Raw genomic sequence first — 21,357 nt, 5'->3', positions numbered from 1 at the left:
GTGCAATTTTGTTTAAAGCACTGCTTCAAACCCAACCAGGCAGCTCAAGCCTATAAATCTGAGACAAAATAGAAACCGTCTGCAAAGGAGCAGATGGAAAATACCAGCTGTGACACATCCAGAGCTATTCTTCCAGTTTAAGACTTCTGCAAAGTAAAGCAATTCTTGTTTTAAGTATCAGAACTGCATCACCCCTTAAAAATAAGCATTCTCTTATCCATGGGGTATACAGCATTTTTGCCTACTAAAGCGGCATTTTATGTCACATACGCAATAACTTAATCTGTAATTTTAAAATAAACCATGCAAAAACCAATATATTTAATGCAGTCTCATTTTTTTCAAGACCTAAAAAGAATAAGGATTCTTGAGCTATTAGGGGGAGATTTGCTATAATAAAATGACCAAATCAGTTAGAAAGTGTCCCTGCCCTATGATTAAAACAATGTTACTTCTTTTACTTTTTAGGAGATGTTTTACCTTTTTTTAGTTTACTAAATTAATCTTTCAAAATATAAATCTTGATTTCAGCCAACTAGATAATGTTATATCTTTTGTAATATACTCAATCTGTCACATCCAGCAGTAATAAAGAATATACCAAATCTCGTCAGCCAGAAGGCACAGAATAACTGGTGCCCTAGATCCTGGAGATCTTAGGCTAAACCTAAACATATTAAGCTTCTTTGGCTGCTGATTTTAGTTTTTTCTATCCTTCCAAACCTCAAATTCATTAAGGCATGTGGTACTTATTTAAGAGTTGCACAGATATATATATATATATATATATATATATATATACATATATACAGTTGTGGCCAAAAGTATTGACACCCCTGCAATTCTGTCAGGTAATACTCAGTTTCTTCCTGAAAATGATTGCAAACACAAATTCTTTGGTATTATTATCTTCATTTAATTTGTCTTAAATGAAAAAACACAATAGGGAATGAAGCAAAAAGCAAAACATTGATCATTTCACACAAAACTCCAAAAATGGGCCAGACAAAAGTATTGGCACCCTCCGCCTAATACTTGGTTGCACAACCTTTAGCCAAAATAACTGCAACCAATCGCTTCCGGTAACCATCAATGAGTTTCTTACAATGCTCTGCTGGAATTTTAGACCATTCTTCTTTGGCAAACTGCTCCAGGTCCCTGATATTTGAAGGGTGCCTTCTCCAAACTGCCATTTTTAGATCTCTCCACAGGTGTTCTATGGGATTCAGGTCTGGACTCATTGCTGGCCACCTTAGAAGTCTCCAGTGCTTTCTATCAAACCATTTTCTAGTGCTTTTTGAAGTGTGTTTTGGGTCATTGTCCTGCTGGAAGACCCATGACCTCTGAGGGAGACCCAGCTTACTCACAATGGGCCCTACATTATGCTGCAAAATTTGTTGGTAGTCTTCAGACTTCATAATGCCATGCACACGGTCAAGCAGTCCAGTGCCAGAGGCAGCAAAGCAACCCCAAAATATCAGGGAACCTCCGCCATGGTTGACTGTAGGGACCATGTTTTTTTTCTTTGAATGCTTCTTTTTTTCTCCTGTAAACTCTATGATGATGCCTTTGCCCAAAAAGCTCTACTTTTGTCTCATCGGACCAGAGAACATTCTTCCAAAACGTTTTAGGCTTTTTCAGGTAAATTTTGGCAAACTCCAGCCTGGCTCTTTTATGTCTCGGGGTAAGAAGTGGGGTCTTCCTGGGTCTCCTACCATACAGTCCCTTTTCATTCAGATGCGGACGGATAGTACGGGTTGACACTGTTGTACCCTTGGACTGCAGGGCAGCTTGAACTTGTTTGGATGTTAGTCTATGTTCTTTATCCAACATCCGCACAATCTTGCGTTGAAATCTCTTGTCAATTTTTCTTTTCCGTCCACATCTAGGGAGGTTAGCCACAGTGCCATGGGCTTTAAACTTCTTGATGACACTGCGCACGGTAGACAAAGGAACATTCAGGTCTTTGGAGATGGACTTGTAGCCTTGAGATTGCTCATGCTTCTTCACAATTTGGTTTCTCAAGTCCTCAGACAGTTCTTTGGTCTTCTTTCTTTTCTCCATGCTCAATGTGGTACACACAAGGACACAGGACAGAGGTTTAGTCAACTTTAATCCATGTCAACTGGCTGCAAGTGTGATTTAGTTATTGCCAACACCTGTTAGGTGCCACAGGTAAGTTACAGGTGCTGTTAATTACACAAATTAGAGAAGCATCACATGATTTTTCGAACAGTGCCAATACTTTTATCCACCCTCTTTTTTATGTTTGGTGTGGAATTATATACAATTTGGCTTTAGGACAATTCTTTTTGTGTTTTATCATTTAAGACAAATGAAATGAAGATAATAATACCAAAGAATTTGTGTTTGCAATCATTTTCAGGAAGAAACTGAGTATTATCTGACAGAATGGCAGGGGTGTCAATACTTTTGGCCACAACTGTATATCTGATGAAGCTGACATCTTAACGTTTCAGCCCGTAGATGTCAGTTGTGCCTGGCAGGTTATTAAAAATACCGGGGAACCCCGCATAAATTTTTTATTTTTTATTTATCGTGCAGGCAGAGGCTGAAGAATACTCCCATCAGCTGCCGCCTGCTCTCGCTGTTAACAGTTGAATACAACTCTCAGCATTGTCCCTTGCTAGTGCTGATTGCAGCATGAGCAGGGGACCGTGAGGTGAGCTGTCTTCACTTCAGCATCCAGTGCCGGGGAACATCGCAAATAGTACTGCTGATTCGCAGGCACCAATATATGTCACACTGATGACAGTGATGTCATCCATGTGTCATCAGTGTGCACATGTGTGGGTTGTTTTGCAGCCCATGCTGCTACTAGAAATACTATAGTCTGAAAGAGCCCGGAACTCGGTCCATTTACCAAACTTTTTGCCGACTTTTGACGATTTTTGTGAAAAAGAGTACGGAATCTGAACACGAATCTGAATGTGCAACGTTCATGACGAATTTGAGATTGGCGAACATTTTCCGAATGAGTTTGATAATCTCTATCATGGATACAGGTCGATATGACTTTTATCTATATGTGGCTACAATGCCTTTATATCCCAGACTAAGTACATTCGGAAATTGCTGTTTAAGCACTCTGATTCTGACCCCAGGGTTCTATTAAAGGGATCATTGATATGCAAGTCAGGGCAAATCCACTAAGCGCTCTGGTTCTGATCCCAGGCTCTCTTAAAGGGATCCCCGATATAGAAGTTAGGGCAAATCCACTCAGCACTCTGGTTCTGACCCAAGGCCTCTCTTAAAGGGTTCCCCGGTATGGAAATGAGGGCAAATCCACTCTGCACTTTGGTACTGACCCCAGGCCTCTCTTAAAGGGATCTCCAGTATGGAAGTTAGGGTAAATCCCTCAGTGCTCTGATTCTCACCCCAGGCTTTTATTAAAGGGATCATTGGTATGGAAGTCAGGGCAAATCCACTCAGCCACTCTGGTACTGATGCCAGGCCTCTCTTAAAGGGATCCCCAGTATGGAAGTTAGCACCGTTCCACTCAGTGTTCTGGTTCTGACTCCAGGCTGATGGGATGATGTGGGATATTAGTGGTAGTTGTCCGGTGGCTCTGTTTGATAGGATGATGTGGGATATTAGTAGTAGTAGTCCAGTGGCTCTGGCTGATGGGATGATGTGGGATATTAGGGGTAGTTGTCCGGTGGCTCTGGCTGACGGGATGATGCGGGATATTAGTGGTAGTTGTCCGGTGGCTCTGGCTGATGGGATGATGTGGGATATTATGGGTAGTAGTCCGGTGGCTCTGGATGATGGGATGATGTAGGATATTAGGGGTAGTAGTCCAGTGGCTCTGGCTGATGGGATGATGTGGGATATTAGGGGTAGTAGTCCGGTGGCTCTGGCTGACGGGATGATGCGGGATATTAGTGGTAGTTGTCCGGTGGCTCTGGCTGATGGGATAATGTGGGATATTAGGGGTAGTAGTCCGGTGGCTCTGGATGATGGGATGATGTAGGATATTAGGGGTAGTAGTCCAGTGGCTCTGGCTGACGGGATGATGTGGGATATTATGGGTAGTAGTCCAGTAGCTCTGGCTGACAGGATTATGTGGGATATTATAGTGAATGTGGCTATGCGGAATGGGTGGTGCTCTACACTCAGCTTTATATATATAGAAATAATCATTATAATTTGTTATAACTAACTAACCGTAGTTAGTTACTATGCCCGGGCAGCGCCGGGCTCTTCAGCTAGTAAATAATAAATTTAATCTGCATTTCATAAAACATGGACCCAAGCTTATTAAGAATCTGTGTAACTTTATTATTTTATTTTTTTGGTGAGACTTCTAAAAATGTCATTCTATAAGTATATTCAAATGAACACCAGAACCTGAAGTTTGTTTTTCATTCTAATGCCATATTACTAATTTTTATTCAGCAGACATTTTCGTTAAAGTGACAAATGAATGTGGAGTCACTCTGCTGGTCAGAAAGTTAATACGTGACTAATATTTTCTCTTTAGCTGAGAAGTGACAACCAATATGGCTGCTGTCCTTAAGAAATCATGTCAATTAAGTCCATTAAACAGAATACCCAACTGTTAAACAGAAATATCTCCATCCAGATCCAATACGACAACATGCCTAGGTATCACCATTTTACTTAGAAAAACCAATCTGAACATAGCAAAACCTATATCTCCAATAAAATATCAAAAAATATATGTAGTAAAAAATAAATATATTAAAAGGGATTATAGTTGCTAGATAATAAATAATAATGCAGTGTGCACAGGTAAAAATAAGAAAAAAATTAACACATATATGCTAAAAGGATACTTGTACAATAAAACCCAAAAATAATAGAAAAATGGGGGTACCTTTAAGGCTTGCCAATCCAAGCACAACACACACCCTGACGCACGTTTCGAATAAAATACTTCTTCAGGGTTTCTTTTTAAATATTTAATGGAGAATTTATATATATGAGTAATATTTATTGTATTTATGCATTGGTTTTTTTTGGGGGGTATATATGCTTCCAGACAATCCTACTAATATATATACACAAAAAATCCCTTTTTTGGCCTGCTGTTTTTTGCTTTTAATTAATATCTTTTTCATTAAATATTTTTTACTATTGTCTTTTATTATACCTTCCAAGTATGGGCACATTTGCTTTTTGTGTTACCATCTATAATTTGGTCTAACTAAAGTGAATTTGATTGAACTGATTGTATTGTATTTGTACCCTTCTTTTAGACCTTAAGCTTGGATTGTGTTTTTTTTTGTATTTCACTATTTTACTTAGCAATTGATTTAACGGTATCAGAAAACCTAAAATAGAAACTGTTAAGAGCAGGTACTGTAGGTTGCCACTTTACTAATTGAAGTGACATAGGTTCGAATTTAATGTAGCTGTCTTGCTTCTTATAATGGACAGACATATTCTTTATATGACTTAATGCATCTGGGTGTTCAGGTAACTCATATTATGTCCTGTGTGTTTCTGATATTCCATAGTAAGAATTTTTTTTGCTTTTTATTTTTAGGAATATTTCCATAAAACATCTGTAATGTTAAAAAGGACTCTGATAGTTTAACTAATGGATTTTAATGTCAAAATATTTCAGAGTAATCCTGTGATAGCCCATAGAACCCAGACCTAGAATAATTTTTCTGCAAAAGTTCTGAGTAAAGAATATTACTATACTGTATATCTGATTCAAATTGAGTCTCTTAAAGTGAATCTGTCAGCAGGTTTTTGCTATGTAATCTGAAGACAGGAGTAGATAAAGGATGAAACACAACTCAGGGATATTTCACTTGTCAAAGTGCATTTACAAACTGTGAAGGATTAATCACTAAGCGAATAACATTGCTGGACTAGTCCTGCAACTGAGTACCTCACTGTCTATGGATTTTGTACACTGAGACCCTGGGGTGAGCGGGGTTAGCTTTCTCAGCTTTGCTTGATTCTAAATCTAAAAGCTCTGATTATGACAGAAAGGCTGCACCCAGTAAACTAAGTGATACATCATTGTATTCAGCTTCTCTTTGTCTTCATCATGCTGCTTTCAGATGAGGTAGCAAAACCTACTGACAGATTCCCTTTAAGGAGAACTTGTCACTAGGTCAGAAGTGACCAGTTGTTGCTGATTTTATTCTGGCTGCTCCCCTGAATATTCTGTTTCTTACAAAATATGCCATGCAGGTCCTTCTTATTTATTGCTGATTTTTATTGTCTTTGTCAAGGAGGCATGGTTTATATTTATAACTTTTTGGGTCGTGTGTGATGAAGGAGTTAACTGCTCCTACCCCCCCAGGGCCTGTAAGCATATTGAACAAAGCAGGATTTAGAGCTCCAATGTTGAATAGAAAGGCCTTTTAGTATGATAATGAGAGATGACGCCAAAACAGAACTTCAAAGCTGAGTAGGAGCCATGCAAGCATGGGGCAGGTAGGCGCCTGGGGGCTTCAATTAGAATATACCTGTCAGCTAGACACAGAAATACACATCCATTGTCTTTCCCAGCCGCCCCAACTCCATCCTAGGATCATGGATTATGAGCACATCTTTCGAGTTATGGACTTATGAAAAATATCTGAGTGACCCTGAGGAAATCGCGCATCTGGCAGTGCGACTCCTGAGGCGGTGAGGGTTCTGGGGCCTGAGATACATAGATTGGCCCTCCGCAGCGACCCAATGGGGCCATGTTTGCTCTCCACACGACAGGTAAAACAAACCACATTCACTGGTACCTCTCATGTACTGATCCGATCATGCTGTTGAAAGTTACACCCCTTTCTTAGATATTGGGAATAAGTTCTGCAGGGAGCTCCAGGGTGGAGATTATTAGCCCACCCTCTGACACAAGGGGAGGGACCTAGCGTGCTTAGGAACTAGCAGCCCATGGCAGAGGGTCTTCCTCACAGAAAAAAACAGACGATGATGATCTAAGAAGGAACTGGGGACAGATCTGCCAAGGGGAGCAGCGGCCCATACTTTGGGGTCTGTCCGGCAACTAAGATTCTTGTACCTGTGGACGGCAGAGCTCCCGGGACCCACATGCAACCTACAATCTGGTAAATTGACCTCCAGCTTAATATCTCTAATTCTTGCACCCTTATTGTTATATTTTACTCTGACTGCAAATCCACTGTAATTCCATTGTATAGCTTTCTGTATATTTCTGTAATTATCTAGTGCACCCTTAAAGCAATTAAATCATAAAGTTTATCTTGGGCTGATGCTTTTACTCTGATTACGAATCTTAGAATACCCAGCGGGTAACAGGACATCCTCCCCGGCGGCCATTTGCTCTAGGTGCAGTTCCCTTACTGACCTGAGAGACAAAGGGGGCGCCGGAGAGCTGTGCCTGTGTTGTTACATCACATTGGTGACATGGGAGGAACGGATACTGTTTCCTCCACATTGGTGGCAGCGGTGGGATCAGAGTAATAGTGTGCGTGGGACCCCTACTCCCAGACACTAGAGACTACCAGCAGTAACTTTCACTGCTGTGGTCTTAAGGTCAGCCCAGCACTAGACGGTCAGAGTGCAAATATAATAAGTTGTGTGCGAGGTCAGGGTTGCAGCTGTGTCAGTAACCAGAGGTTCCCAAGAAGGCAGAAGGAACCAGGAGTAAGGCAAGGGGGAAGCCAATGCTATGGTCTATGAGGAGGTGGTGGAGGACAATACCATTGAAGGCGAGGGGGAGCTCAGCCAGGGCTCCCCAAGGAGCCAGACCCCAGTGCTGAAAGTCTAACTAGTTCCCCATGCCACAGCATTTCAGAGTCAAATGAAGCGATGGCCGGGGGACCACTACAATGCAGGGAGACTTCGGTACACATCATGAGGTGCAAGCAACAAAGGGTTAATTTATTTACAGGAAAGGAATGCAGTGTTAGGAAAGTGTAAACAGGGGTATGCAATTACATAAAACAATTTACAAAAGTGATATTCTCTAGCTGGGCCATACAAATGGCACCGAACACCAACTATTACATATCTGTGTATTTTGCAAAAGGCAAAACAATACAATAAAGTACAGTATGCTGCTACACTAACTATAACCTATCTGATCGCTGCAACTTCGGCCTCACGGCTACTGTGCTCTGTCTATTGCAGCCTATCCTAAGCCCTAAACATGTGCACAGAAGAGGTTAACACTCACAGTAATGTTGGTATTTCAGTTCATTCCCAGGGGCCTCTTAAGCTTTGCAAGATGGTGCGCACTTCTTCCTGGAAGCTCTGTGCAATGTGATCTTTTCCTTGTGTGCAAGTTCAATGATGCTCCTAGAAACGGTGGATTCCTCCTCTGGGTTCCTTTCTTGTCTTTTCTTTGTGGCTCCTCACAGCAAGACAGGAAAGCCACCTTTTAATCCCCAGAATAGTTTACAAAGTCATAGTCGCAGAGTAAATGTTCTTTTCCTCACAGCTCCTCCCCTCTCTAGTCTGGCAGACGGAACCAAACAGCCTTTACAGCAGGGAAGTCTCTTAAAGTGGCAGCTTGTCTCTACTGTCCATAGCAATGCCACCCCCTTACACAAACATACCTGGCTGAATCATACAATCAGTGTCTGATACATGCTGCTCGTGGAGATGCATGTATCAGCTGTCAGGTTCCTTTTAAAGGAAAGCTCAAAGGGTCCCTGTTTCCTATATGAGGAGGCTAGCATTATAGATCTGGTGGCTACGGATCTCTTTTACAGATTAAACAGTGGGATCCAGACATTGACAAAGTCATGATGAACCTTATTTCTTCATTCTTAGATCACATGTGAGTAAATGTTTTGTAGAGAAGAAGATGCAGCAAACACATGATTGCATATTAATGAAAGTTCTAAGGTCAGATTAAATAGCACATCATGACATCATGCTATGTAACGTTAAAGGGAATCTGTCACCAGGATATTGCTACCTAATCTCAGAGGAGCATAATGTAGAGACATAGACCCTGATTCCAGCAGTGTGTCACTTACTGGGCTGCTTGCTGTAGTTTCAATAAAATCAGTGTTTTATCAGCTGAAAGTTATCACCAGAGGACTAGTAAATCTACTGCCATGCAGTCCTGCACATTCATGGGTTCTGCATAGCCCTGTGCCCACAGTTGATTTGCAACTTTTTGCCAATGCACAGTGTCCACTGACAATCAGTAGTGTGAGCAAAGTTACACAAAGCTAAGTATTCAGAGAAATGGTAGATCGCAAAGAAAACAGTGATTTTATCAAAACTGCAGCAAGCAGCTCAGAATCAGGGTCTCAGATTGGCAACCCCCTCAAATGGGGCAGCAGAAACCTGGTGGCTGATTCCCTTTAAGTAAATCACTCATCCAGAGCCTTCATTTTATTATAGGCAGTTATGACAGCTGTTAGCCTTGCGTAATGGGCTGTCAATGGACATCTACTCATCTATGTGAGTAGATGGGTAAAACATGAGCTCGCAAAATAAATATTACTCTTTCACAGAAAAGAAAAATGATCTACTGTATGCTCCTAGTGACTGAATGAGCTGTTGTACCCTTAGCAATCATCACTTGTTCACATTACTATGTATAAAGCTGCATTATACAGAGGAGAAGGTCAAACCTTTAGCCCTTCTGCTGTTTTCAGTGCATCTATGCAAATACATAGAATTTGCATTGTTTTACATGCACTGCTGTTCACCAAAGGCTATCCCAATGATTCTGTGTGCTCAGAGCAAATAGTTAATATGTATGTGGTTGGTCAAGTGCAGTCAGAGAAGCAATGTGGTGTCTACACATCCGGGGAGATATGGTTTAATGCATATCACGCTGACTTATATCGCAGATTTATTATTTTGAATACCCTTTGTTCCATCATGTTACATGATATGGATACTGAGTGCTATCATAAATGAATGAATAGACAGACATCACTGAGAAATTCATCTTTAAGGGGATAGACAGAGAGATAGAGAGAGAGGGAAGGAGGGGCAGGTGAATCTCACCATGTGCCGCCTCATCCGCCTACAGAGAAGTGCTTGGCATAGTGCAATTAGTGTACTATATACAGAAGCGGCATGAGGAATCTCATCATTCATCTAACAAACTGCCCATTTTGTTAACATTACATAGATACATAGATTGACTGACCTGGTATAAAGGAGAGGCGGCATACCCTCCAGCCACCGCCATCTCTGTGTCCCGTCTTCTTGACATTGCTGCAGAGGCCCTTTCCCCTCCAATCAGGTTACAGCTTGCTGCTGGCTAGCTTGCCATTGGCTGTGCCCAAAGATACCCCAATCAAAGGCATGGACCAGGTATCATGCTACTAAGGGGGATCCCAAGACAGTAACAGTGCGAGGCAAGGGCACGGCTGCAGGATAACACTGTTAATAAAGTGTCCCCCTTTACTTCTAGATGATAAAAACTTTTTGCCCAATGACAAATTGTCCTTCTCTGCACGCCTTCACAGCTGCAGAACTTCAGGACCCTTAGGCCGGTTTCACATTTGCGCTCCAGGGCGCAGCGACGGCCTGCGCACGGCCGCTGCTAAGCCCCGCCCCTGCCGCGCCTCCGCCAGTAGCTCCGCTTCCGGGCGCATGACGCTGCGTGTGTCATGCGTCCCCTATCTTTATCACTGAGGACGCAGGCCATGCGCAGTATGCGTTTTTGCGGCGCCTGCGTCCTTTTGACGGTGCGCCGACCAGCACCAAACGCAACCTGTTGCAATTTGGTTGCGCTCAGCGCACCGTCAAAAAGGACGCAGGTGCCGCCAAACGCATACTGTGCACGGCCTGCGTCCTCAGTGATAAAGATAGGGGACGCATGACGCATACAGCGTCATGGGCCCGGAGGCTGAGCTACCGGCGGAGGCGCGGCAGGGGGCGGGGCTTAGCGGTGGCCATGCGCAGGCCGTCGCTGCACCCTGAAGCGCAAATGTGAAACCGGCCTTAGGGAGTTGTCATTTTTTTCTATAGTTTACCTTTCATAAAGGAACTTTCTTAAAAGGGGTAATCTCAAGATTGAAAGTTATTCCCTATCTGCTGGATAGGGAATAACTTTCTGATTGTTGGAGGTCCGAAGACAGGGACCTCCACTGTCCTGAGAACTGGGCCATGACACTTGCAGTATTGACTGGAGCAGTGTTCTCACAGATGCTTCACTCATTCTTATAAGATTGTCAGAAATATCCGAGCCTGCACTTAGTTGGTCTTCAACGTTAATAAACACATACCATAAGGAAACAGCCTTACCAAAACCTGTCAAATGGCAAATGCACTAACAAGATGAAGCAGGCCCCCACTGATAAAGCCAGAGGCAGCACAGGTGCAAACCACTGATAAAAACAGCCACCCACATACCTAGAAAATTATGGAGGAGGTTGCTGACTAGTAGAAAAAATGCACACAAATGAGGCTTGCGTAGAATGCCCGTCACACAGGTATGTGTGATGCAAAGTGTCTGGATTGTTATTTTTTCATCTTTTATTGCACTTTTTATCATTTTTTGCAGGATGCAGCTAGGCCCCTTTTTGTTGGGTTGGTGTATTGGGGTGTCTGTCCCTGTCGGGGGCATGTATATAGTGCTGGGCAGCCCGCCTAGTATTAATGCTGTCATTAATAGGCCGTAAGCCAGATACTTTGCATCACATATACCCTGTGTGACTGGCGTTCTACTCTAGCCTCATTTGTGTGCATTTTTATACTAGGCAGCCAACTCCTCCATAATTTGCTAGGTGTGTGGGTGGCTGTTTCTATCAGTAGTTTGCACCTGTGCTTCCCCTGCCTTTATTAGTGGGGGTCTGCTGCATGCTACTAGTGCATTTGTCATTTGACAGGTTCCGGTAAGTCTGTTTCCTTGTGTATGTGTTTTTTGTCTTCAGTGTTACCATTAACAATGAATGGAACTTCATTGCACCTGATCAACCTCTTCTTTTACACAGGGTTCCTGGTTCTTGGGATCGGTGGGGGTGCTAGCTGTCAAACCCCCAGTGACTGGGAAGTTATTTCCTTTTCTCATGGATATGGGATAACTTTAAAACTTGAAAATACCCCTTTGTGAGTGTGAGTCTATTAATTGCAATACAGCCAAAAACAGCATTGAGATTGTTATGAGTTTACTACAAAATGGCTAGCGGGTTTTCAAACTGTTAATTGGTAGGAAGTTTTGTGGATTAACCTTCTACTTAGTCACATTCCCAAGGGTCAGGTATTGTCTATAGCATTTCAAAATCAGCAAAATCAACAAAAAACGCAATAAAAAAACACAAGAACAACTGTTGGAATGTAAAGCATACACTTGATAAGGTCATACTGTATATACTAAATGGAAATAGACATATACAGGCTTTGAATTCCAAGATAATATTTCATATATACAGTTTCCAAAATACCACGTATTTGAATAATTTTATTGATTCTTACCTTTTCTTTTGCATAAATCTTGGGTTTTCAAGATAATAAAGCAACCAAAAAAATTTCCACATCATTGTTTCTTTGGAGAAATTCTGTTTCACGTAGTTCTATCATAAACCCATTCATTTTATTTATTCCTGCACACAGGGCCAAGGTAAAGAAAGGGGTCAACATCCTAAATGTGAAGATTAGCGACCCAAAACAGTGGGATGTTAAACAAGAGCTAGGCAACGGTGGCAAACATTCAACTACAACAGTTACGTGTCAGAGAATTGCACCTAATCTTCGTAATAGGTATGTTGCCCATTTTCTTCTTCACTAAATGTCAACAAATTTGTTTTTTTTTTCATCTTTTTTTGGATCAAAATGCTTTATAAGTTCTTGATATATAATTTTAGTAGAAGGATACCGTGGGGAAAATAAGTATTTGATACACTGCCGATTTTGCAAGTTTTCCTACCTACAAAGAATGGAGAGATCTATAATTTTTGTCACAGGTACACTTCAATTGGTAGAGGAAAATGAAATCCAGAAAATCACATAGTATGATTTTAAAATAATTAATTTTTATTTTATTGCATGAAATAAGTATTTGATACAATAGAAAAATGGAACTTAATATTTGGTACAGAAACCTTTGTTTACAGAGGTCAGATGTTTCCTGTAGTTCTTCTCCATTTAGATCTTATCCAGATCTTTCAGGTTTTGGTTTCAGAGCTGTCACTTGGAAATATTGAGTTTCAGCTCACTCCAAAGATTTTCTCTTGCATTCAGGCTAGGCCACTCCACAACTTTGAAATGCTTCTTACAGAGCCACTCCTTAGTTACCCTTGTTGTGTATTTTAGGTCACTGTCATGATGTAAGACCCAGCCTCAACCCATCTTTAATGCGCTTACTAAGGTGATTGGCCAAAATCTCGAGATACATGTCCCCATCCATCCTTCCTTCAATATGGTGTAGTCATCCTGTCCACTAAGAAGATAAGCATCCCAAATTATGATGTTTCCCCCACCATGCGTCATGGTTGGGACAGTGTTCTTGGGGTTGTACTAATCCTTCTTCTTCCTCCAAACACGGCAAGTAGAGTTGATATCAGAAAGTTCTATTTTGGTCTCACTGACTACATGACCTTCTCCCATGCCTACTCTGGCTCATCCAGATGGTCATAGGTGAGCTTCAAATGGGCCTGGACATGTGCTGGCATGAGCAGGGGGACCTTACAGGATAGTAATCCATGATAGAATTTTTTGAAACTGTGGTCCCAGCTCTGTGCACTTCATTGGCCAAGTCCTCCTGTGTACTTCTGGGCTTATTCCTGACCTTTCTCAGAATCATCCTTACCCCACGAGGTGAGATTTTGCATGGAGCCCCAGACCAAGGAAGATTGACAGTCGTCTTGTGTTTGTTCCATTTTCTAATAATTTTATATTTCAACAGTTGTTGCCTTCTCACCAATCTGCTAGCCTATTGTCCTGTTGCCCATCCCTGCATTGTGCAGGTGTACAATTTTGTCCCTGTTGTGCTTATACAGCTCTTTGATCTTGGCCATGGTGGAGAGGTTGGAGTGTGATTGATTGAGTGTGTGGACAGATGTCTTTTATACAGGTATTGTATTCAAACAGGTGATATAGGTATACAGGAAATGAGTGCAGAGTAGGAGGGCTTCTTAAAGAAAAACTAACAGGTCTGTGAGAGCCAGAATTCTTGCTGGTTGGTAGGTGATCACATACTTATTTCAAGCAATAAAATGCAATTTAATTATTTAAAACTCATACAATATGATTTTCTGTTTTTTTATTTTTAGGTTCTGTCTCTCCCAGTTGAAGTGTACCTACGAAAACAATTACAGACCTCTCCATTCTTTGTAGGTGGGGAAAACTTGCAAAATCAGCAGTGTGTCAAATACTTATTTTTCCCACTGTATGTGTTCATCTGATACAAAGTCCTGAAGGGAACCTGTCAGTCAGTGGCAGGGGTACGGTTACAGACGTTGCTCACTGGGATATGATCGGTGACTGAAGCCGCGCTGACCCACCCCTTTGACAGAAAGCTCAAGGCTGCTGGGAGGAATAAGGTTAATTTCCTTCTGGTAGCAGGGCTCTCATTGCTGGCGCAGTGAAGCTTCCAAACCCTATTAACCTGCAGCTTAACCCCATATCTGCAAATTAATGGTGTTTTTCACATGACAGGTTCCCTTGAAATCACCTGCATGGATAAAAAGTTGCCTACCTACAGCCACCACTAGTGGGCATATAGGAGCTTATTGACTACCACTTATACATGGAACTCAATGTTAAAACTCTATACCATGAGTTTCTCCCAATTTTGAAACTGCAGGTAGAAAGTTTTCTGACCAAGGATTGACACGCGCGATATTGCTTGCCTGCCTAGGTTTTGACCAACTATGGGCACTGGTAATTGAGGTTAGTAGTTCATGGGAAACCATTGTCATTGTTGGATATACTATATACTATGTGCTGTTTTTTATTGCCCTTTTTCCTATGGTATTTTCTTTCATTTAATTTGTGTTTTTATTTGTTCATTATTGACTTAGTCAATCTATTACAGGGTATATATATGGCTAGGATTAAACTTTTGATTTTCAACATTGTATTTTTTAGTTGCTTTTAGAGATCTTTTTGTATTGTCCTGGTGACTTTTGTCCAACTTTATGATATATTGACAATTAAATTATTATGAACTTAGGATTTTGTATATGTTTGTCAATAAATAGTGAATAATATGTCATACTCTATGCACATAATTTTAGGGGGGCTGATTTGTAGGATTTGTATTAGGTTGTTTGTCACTTACAGTTTAAACTGTTTTGGTGGATTACAGGTTTACACCTAGATATGCCTACTACACCATCTGCAATGCCAGTTAGAACACATTATCTGGTTTTAAACTAAAAGTCTGCAGTCACCCTTTGCAACTGCAGATTTGTGAATTCTCATTTAGTGCATTGAGTGCTGTGAGGAATCTCTGATGTGAGCAGTGGGAGTGGGGAGTCATGTTCCCGCAAATATGTGATATGCCTACTCCTGGAAACATTCCAACTAGACTGTTTCCGGTTTCAATCAATACAATGAGCAAGACTGCACCCATCTAGTCAGAATGAGTCCATAGAGGGAAAAAAAAGGAAGTTGTCAATAAAAATTTTTAAAAAACAGGAAATTGTCAAAGAACAATAAAGAAAAAACAAATTCCAGCCCCATTTTCTTCTGTTCTTCACAGTGTGCAAAGCTCTTTGTCCTTTGTTTGTCGCAAACTTTGAATTTCAGTTTTCTGACCATGTCGAGGCATGATGATGATGTGATTCTGTGTTGGTTGCTTAACCAGCATTTAGGGCGTGAGAAGAAAGCAGCAGCAGCACTTTCACCAAGGAGGCTGTGGGTACACCGTAATATGTCGGAAAGAGGCGGAGGGAGATGGGGACAGGCGCAGAGATCCTCACTGCGCAGGCACCAGATTCCCAGCCCCACAGTGTGAATACATCATAACACACTGCGGTGCAGGATCTGGGGCCTCCGCTACACGCAGGCGCGATCTTCTTACATCATCTCCTGATGTAGGTTTCTGGGCAGCGTGCACGGCACATGCCCGAGAAATGTTTGCAGAGTGCATGCGCCGGGCATGTAGCAGGAACACAGGAGGCGGCGCACAGACACAAGAGGGAGATGATTGACGGATCTGAGGCGGTTAACACAGTGGGAGAAGACATACCTCCAGGACACAATATAGGTATGGCGGGCAATTTATAAAAGTCTTTATTTCAGTGTTGTTAGGGATAAGAAACATAAGAGCCATTTTCACAGAATGCAGCCTTAGTGCTGCTGAAGGTGGTTCTTTTACTTAAAAAGGCTCTGGGGGGTAACAGGTTCCCTTTAAACTGCTGCATTTCACATTAGTAAAGAGAAGTGTTCTGGTCGGCCTTTTTGGATGCTCTGCTGCTGTTTAGAAGAGATCCAGGTCACAGAGAATCTACAGTGAATTGTCCCATGGCGGTAAGTTATTTCTCAACTGAAAGATGCAGATCCCAGAAATATCCAGTCTAAAAATGAATATAAAAATATTACAAGGTCTTATAAGTGGCTTCTAGAAAAATGAGACAAGTAAAGCACAACTATTCACAAATATTTAGATTTGCTTGCATCTGATTAAAATCTGCACTACAGATACAGCAATTGTCAAAGCAACCTCTGTGGTGCTATGCTATTAGCGTAACATGACCAATGATGTTAGCATTTTGTATACACTACTTTTTAAATATTGAGTACACCACCTGGATGTTACAATAAAGGTTCCAGAATGAAAGAAGAGAACCAAGGATAGATCTACTCTTAAATGTTTATTGACTAATATAATAAAGATAAAAAGATATATAAAAATAAACATGGATACCTCATGTAGGGACACAATGCAAATTGGACATAACCATGATAATAACAGGCCCAAACAGCGCAGTCAAATTTACAGTATAATAGGGAAAAGAGGCAATACTGATAATGATACATAGTCCACTATTTCCCTATATAAAGTGAAGCTTGTTGCACATTTAGCCCTATAAGTATAATACAGCTCACGTGTGTCCAGCTGTAAGGACACATTGCCAGACACATCACATACAGCAGCACTCTTATGTTAGAGGTATGGTGATTAGTGTTGAGCGATACCATCCGATACCGTGAAGTATCGGATCGGATTGGATCGGACCGATACCCAAAAAGTATCGGGTATCGCCGATTCCGATACCGGAAACCCCATTCAAGTCAATGGGACAGAAATATCGGTATTAAAAAAACCCCTTTCTTTATTTGTACATCCAGTTCGGGAGGGGGGAAGAGTGTGGGCAGTGCGTGGGCGGACACTGTGCGTGTCTGTGTGTGCGGGCGGGGTCTGTACGGGCCTCTCGGGGGTCTGTGCGGGCCTCTCGGGAGTCTGTGCGGGCCTGCCGGGGGTCTCTGCGGGCCTGCCAGGGGTCTGTGCGGGCTGTCGGGGGTCTGTGCGGGCCTGCCGGGGGTCTGTGCGGGCCTGCCAAGGGTCTGTGCGGGCTGCCGGAGGTCTGTGAGGGCCTGCCGGGGGTCTGTACGGGCTGCTGGGGGGTCTGTACGGGCCTGCCGGGGGTCTGTGCGGGCTGCCGGGGGTCTGTGCGGGCCTGCTTGGGGTTGTGTGTGTGTGCAGGCATCGTCCGATGGGACTACAAGTCCCATCGGGCTATGCCTGCTACAATGACAGTGATTGACACATTAGGCAATGATGGGACTGTAGTAGTCCCATCATCCGGCTAATGTGTTGAATGTAAAAAAAAAAAAAACACATACATACTACATACATACTACATTCATACAACATACATACATACTACATACTACATACATACTTCATATATACTACATTCATACAACATACATACTACATACATAGTTCATATATGCTACATTCATACAACATACATACATACTACATACATACTTCATATATACTACATTCATACAACATACATACTACATACATACTTCATATATACTACATTCATACAACATACATACATACTACATACATACTTCATATATACTACATTCATACAACATACATACAACATACATACATACTACATATATACTACATATATACTACATTCATACAACATACATACATACTGCATACTACATGCATACTTCATATATACTGCATTCATACAACATACATACATACTACATACTACATACATACTTCACATATACTACATTCATACAACATACATACATACTACATACATACTACATATATACTACATATATACTACATTCATACAACATACATACATATTACATACATACTACATATATACTACATTCATGCAACATACATACATACTACATACTACATACATACTTCATATATACTACATTCATACAACACACATACAAACTACATACATACTACATACATACTTCATATATACTACATTCATACAACATACATACATACATACTACATACATACTACATATATACTACATTCATACAACATACATACATACTGCATACTACATGTATACTTCATATATACTGCATTCATACAACATACATACTACATACTACATACATACTTCACATATACTACATTCATACAACATACATACATACTACATATATACTTCATTCATACAACATGCATACATACTACATACTACATACATACTTGATATATACTACATTCATACAACATACATACAACATGCATACTACATACATGCTACATATATACTACATTCATACAACATACTGTATATACATACATACTACATGCTACATACATACTACATATATACTACATTCATACAACATACATACAACATACATGCTACATATATACTACATTCATACAACATACATACATAGTACATACTACATACATACTACATACATACAACATACATAAAACATGCTACAGACATACAACATACATACTACATACAATACATTCATACATTCATGCAATACATATAGACATACAGTACATATAACATAGAGTACATACTCACCATCACTTGTCACTTTGATCCCCGAAGCCAGTGTCATCTTTAAAAAATATTAAAATAACAAACAACCGATATACTCCCTGATCCACAGAAATCCACGAGTGTCCCACAACGATCTCCCGTGGAGAACAGCAGCATCAGCTGATGCCACCGCTCTCTAGGGGCCCCAGGAATACAATGACGGGAGGTAGGTATCCTTCCACACTGTATTCCTCCACTACTGTAAAAAAATAGTCCCTAGTCTCACTTTTGGCATTGCTGTGTGAGAAAGTTCCCACGCAGCTTTTGCCATAAAGTGAGACCAGTGGACTATAGTAACCTCTCAGTGATGCACTGCAGGAGATCGTCGTGGGACACTCGTGGATTTCTGCGGATCAGGGAGTATATTGCTTGTTTGTTATTTTTATATTTTTTACAGATGACACTGGCTTTGGGGATCAAAGTGACAAGTGATGGTATGTACTCTATTATATGTACTGTATGTCTATATGTATGTATTGTATGAATGTATTAATGTACTGTATGTAGTATGTATGTAGTATGTATGTATGTATGTTGTATGAATGTAGTATATATGTAGTATGTATGTATGTATGTTGTATGAATGTAGTATATATGTAGTATGTATGTATGTATGTTGTATGAATGTAGTATATATGTAGTATGTATGTAGTATGTATGTATGTATGCTGTATGAATGTAGTATATATGTAGTATGTATGAGTATGTATGTAGATTCAAGATTCAAAGAAGCTTTATTGGCAGGACTAAATACACATTAGTTTTGCCAAAGCAAGTGTACAGAAGGGAATAGGGATAGGGACTGTAGGGATGTTGGGTAGGGGCTGTAGGAAAGGTGGATGGGGCAGATCCAGGATGAGGCTATTGAAGTCCATGGCATAGGGAAGGTGGATGGGGGGTTGGGGCATATCCAAGGTGGGGGCCATAGAAGTCCATGGCATATCATAGTTCTCTTTCTCGCAGTCTATGACAATCGCTCACATATTGTGCTGCTATCTCCACTGCTCTCTCTTCTTCCCCCAGCAGGATATATGTTTTCTCTTCCTCCTTCATGGTGGTGAAATCCAGGAAGAGATTTGAGAGTCTCCTGAATTGAGTGTCCCTCACTGCTGAGTACTTGGAGCAGTGTAGCAGGAAGTGGGTCTCATCCTCCAGGGCCCCCTGGTCACAGTGTTGGCACAGTCTTTCCTCCCTGGGCTTGTAGCTCTGCCTGTGTCGACCGGATTCGATGGCCAGACTGTGGGCACTGAGTCTATACCGGCTGAGGATCTTGCGGTCTCTGGGGTCCAGGAGTTTCTCCAGGTATGGAGCCAGTCTGTAGTCTCTCTGTAGACTCTGGTACATGGACAGTTTCTGTGAGCTGATGATGTCGTTCTTCCAGTCACTTACGTACCTCTCCTGACCTGTATGTATGTATGTTGTATGAATGTAGTATATATGTAGTATGTATGTAGTATGTATGTATGTTGTATGAATGTAGTATATATGTAGTATGTATGTAGTATGTATGTTGTATGAATGTTGTATATATGTAGTATGTATGTAGTATGTATGTTTTGTTTTTTTTTACATTCAACACATTAGCCGGATGATGGGACTACTACTGTCCCATCATTGGCTAATGTGTCAATCACTGTCATTGTAGCAGGCATAGCCCGATGGGACTTGTAGTCCCATTGGATGATGCCTGCACACACACACAACCCCCGGCAGGCCCGCACAGACCCCCGGCAGCCCGCACAGACCCCTGGCTGGCCCGCACAGACCGCGCATCATTATGCGCACAGACCGCGCATCATGATGACATCATTTCAGCAGCCAATCACAGCCACAACAGTGGCTCATTGCATTATGGGAACTTCCGATTCCGGTATCCGATATTGTAAAAATATCGGTACTCGGTATCGGAATTCCGATACAGCGAATATTGGCCGATACCCGATATTTGCAGTATCGGAATGCTCAACACTAATGGTGATCTTTTTTATTCCACTTATTATACTTAAAGGGTTAAATGTGCATCACTTTATATAGGGAAATAGTGGACTCTATCTCTTTAGTAGTATTGCCTCTTTTACCTATTAATGTATATATTTTAGTATGCTCTTTAGGCCTGTTATGAGCATGGTTATATCCAATTTGAATTGTGTCCCTTTATCAGGTATTCTTGATACTTATTTAAAAATATATTTTTATTATCTTTTTGGATCAAAAAATACACATTTATTTTTTATCTTTTCATGATTCTCTTCTAAGGGTATGTTCCCACTGTCAGGAATCGGCAGTGCTTTGGACACAACACATGTCCGCTGTATCCAAAGTGCTGCTAGCTATTGTACGCAGGTGGATCAGCATGTGTTCATTGAACCAAGTGGAATCACTGCATCCAATACATTGAACGGGTGAACTTTATCTTGCGGAGGCT

At 41.2% G+C, this 21,357-nt stretch overlaps 1 protein-coding gene across 1 annotated transcript in view; it reads left to right on the top strand.

The window, feature by feature from the left end:
* Positions 1–21,357, top strand: part of TMEM132C (transmembrane protein 132C) — a 982,344-nt gene that overhangs the window by 442,360 nt on the left and 518,627 nt on the right. Inside the window, exon 3 of the mRNA XM_073557084.1 lies at positions 12,511–12,657. Coding sequence (XP_073413185.1) covers positions 12,511–12,657 — 147 coding nt within the window. The remainder of the gene's footprint in view (positions 1–12,510; positions 12,658–21,357) is intronic.

The sequence above is a fragment of the Dendrobates tinctorius genome, unplaced genomic scaffold, assembly GCF_039654945.1.
Source record: "Dendrobates tinctorius isolate UK_male_01 unplaced genomic scaffold, ASM3965494v1 ptg000243l, whole genome shotgun sequence".
Taxonomy (NCBI): Eukaryota; Metazoa; Chordata; class Amphibia; order Anura; family Dendrobatidae; genus Dendrobates; species Dendrobates tinctorius.
Note: the sequence above shows the minus strand (reverse complement) of the source record. Positions and strands in the feature narration are given on the sequence as shown.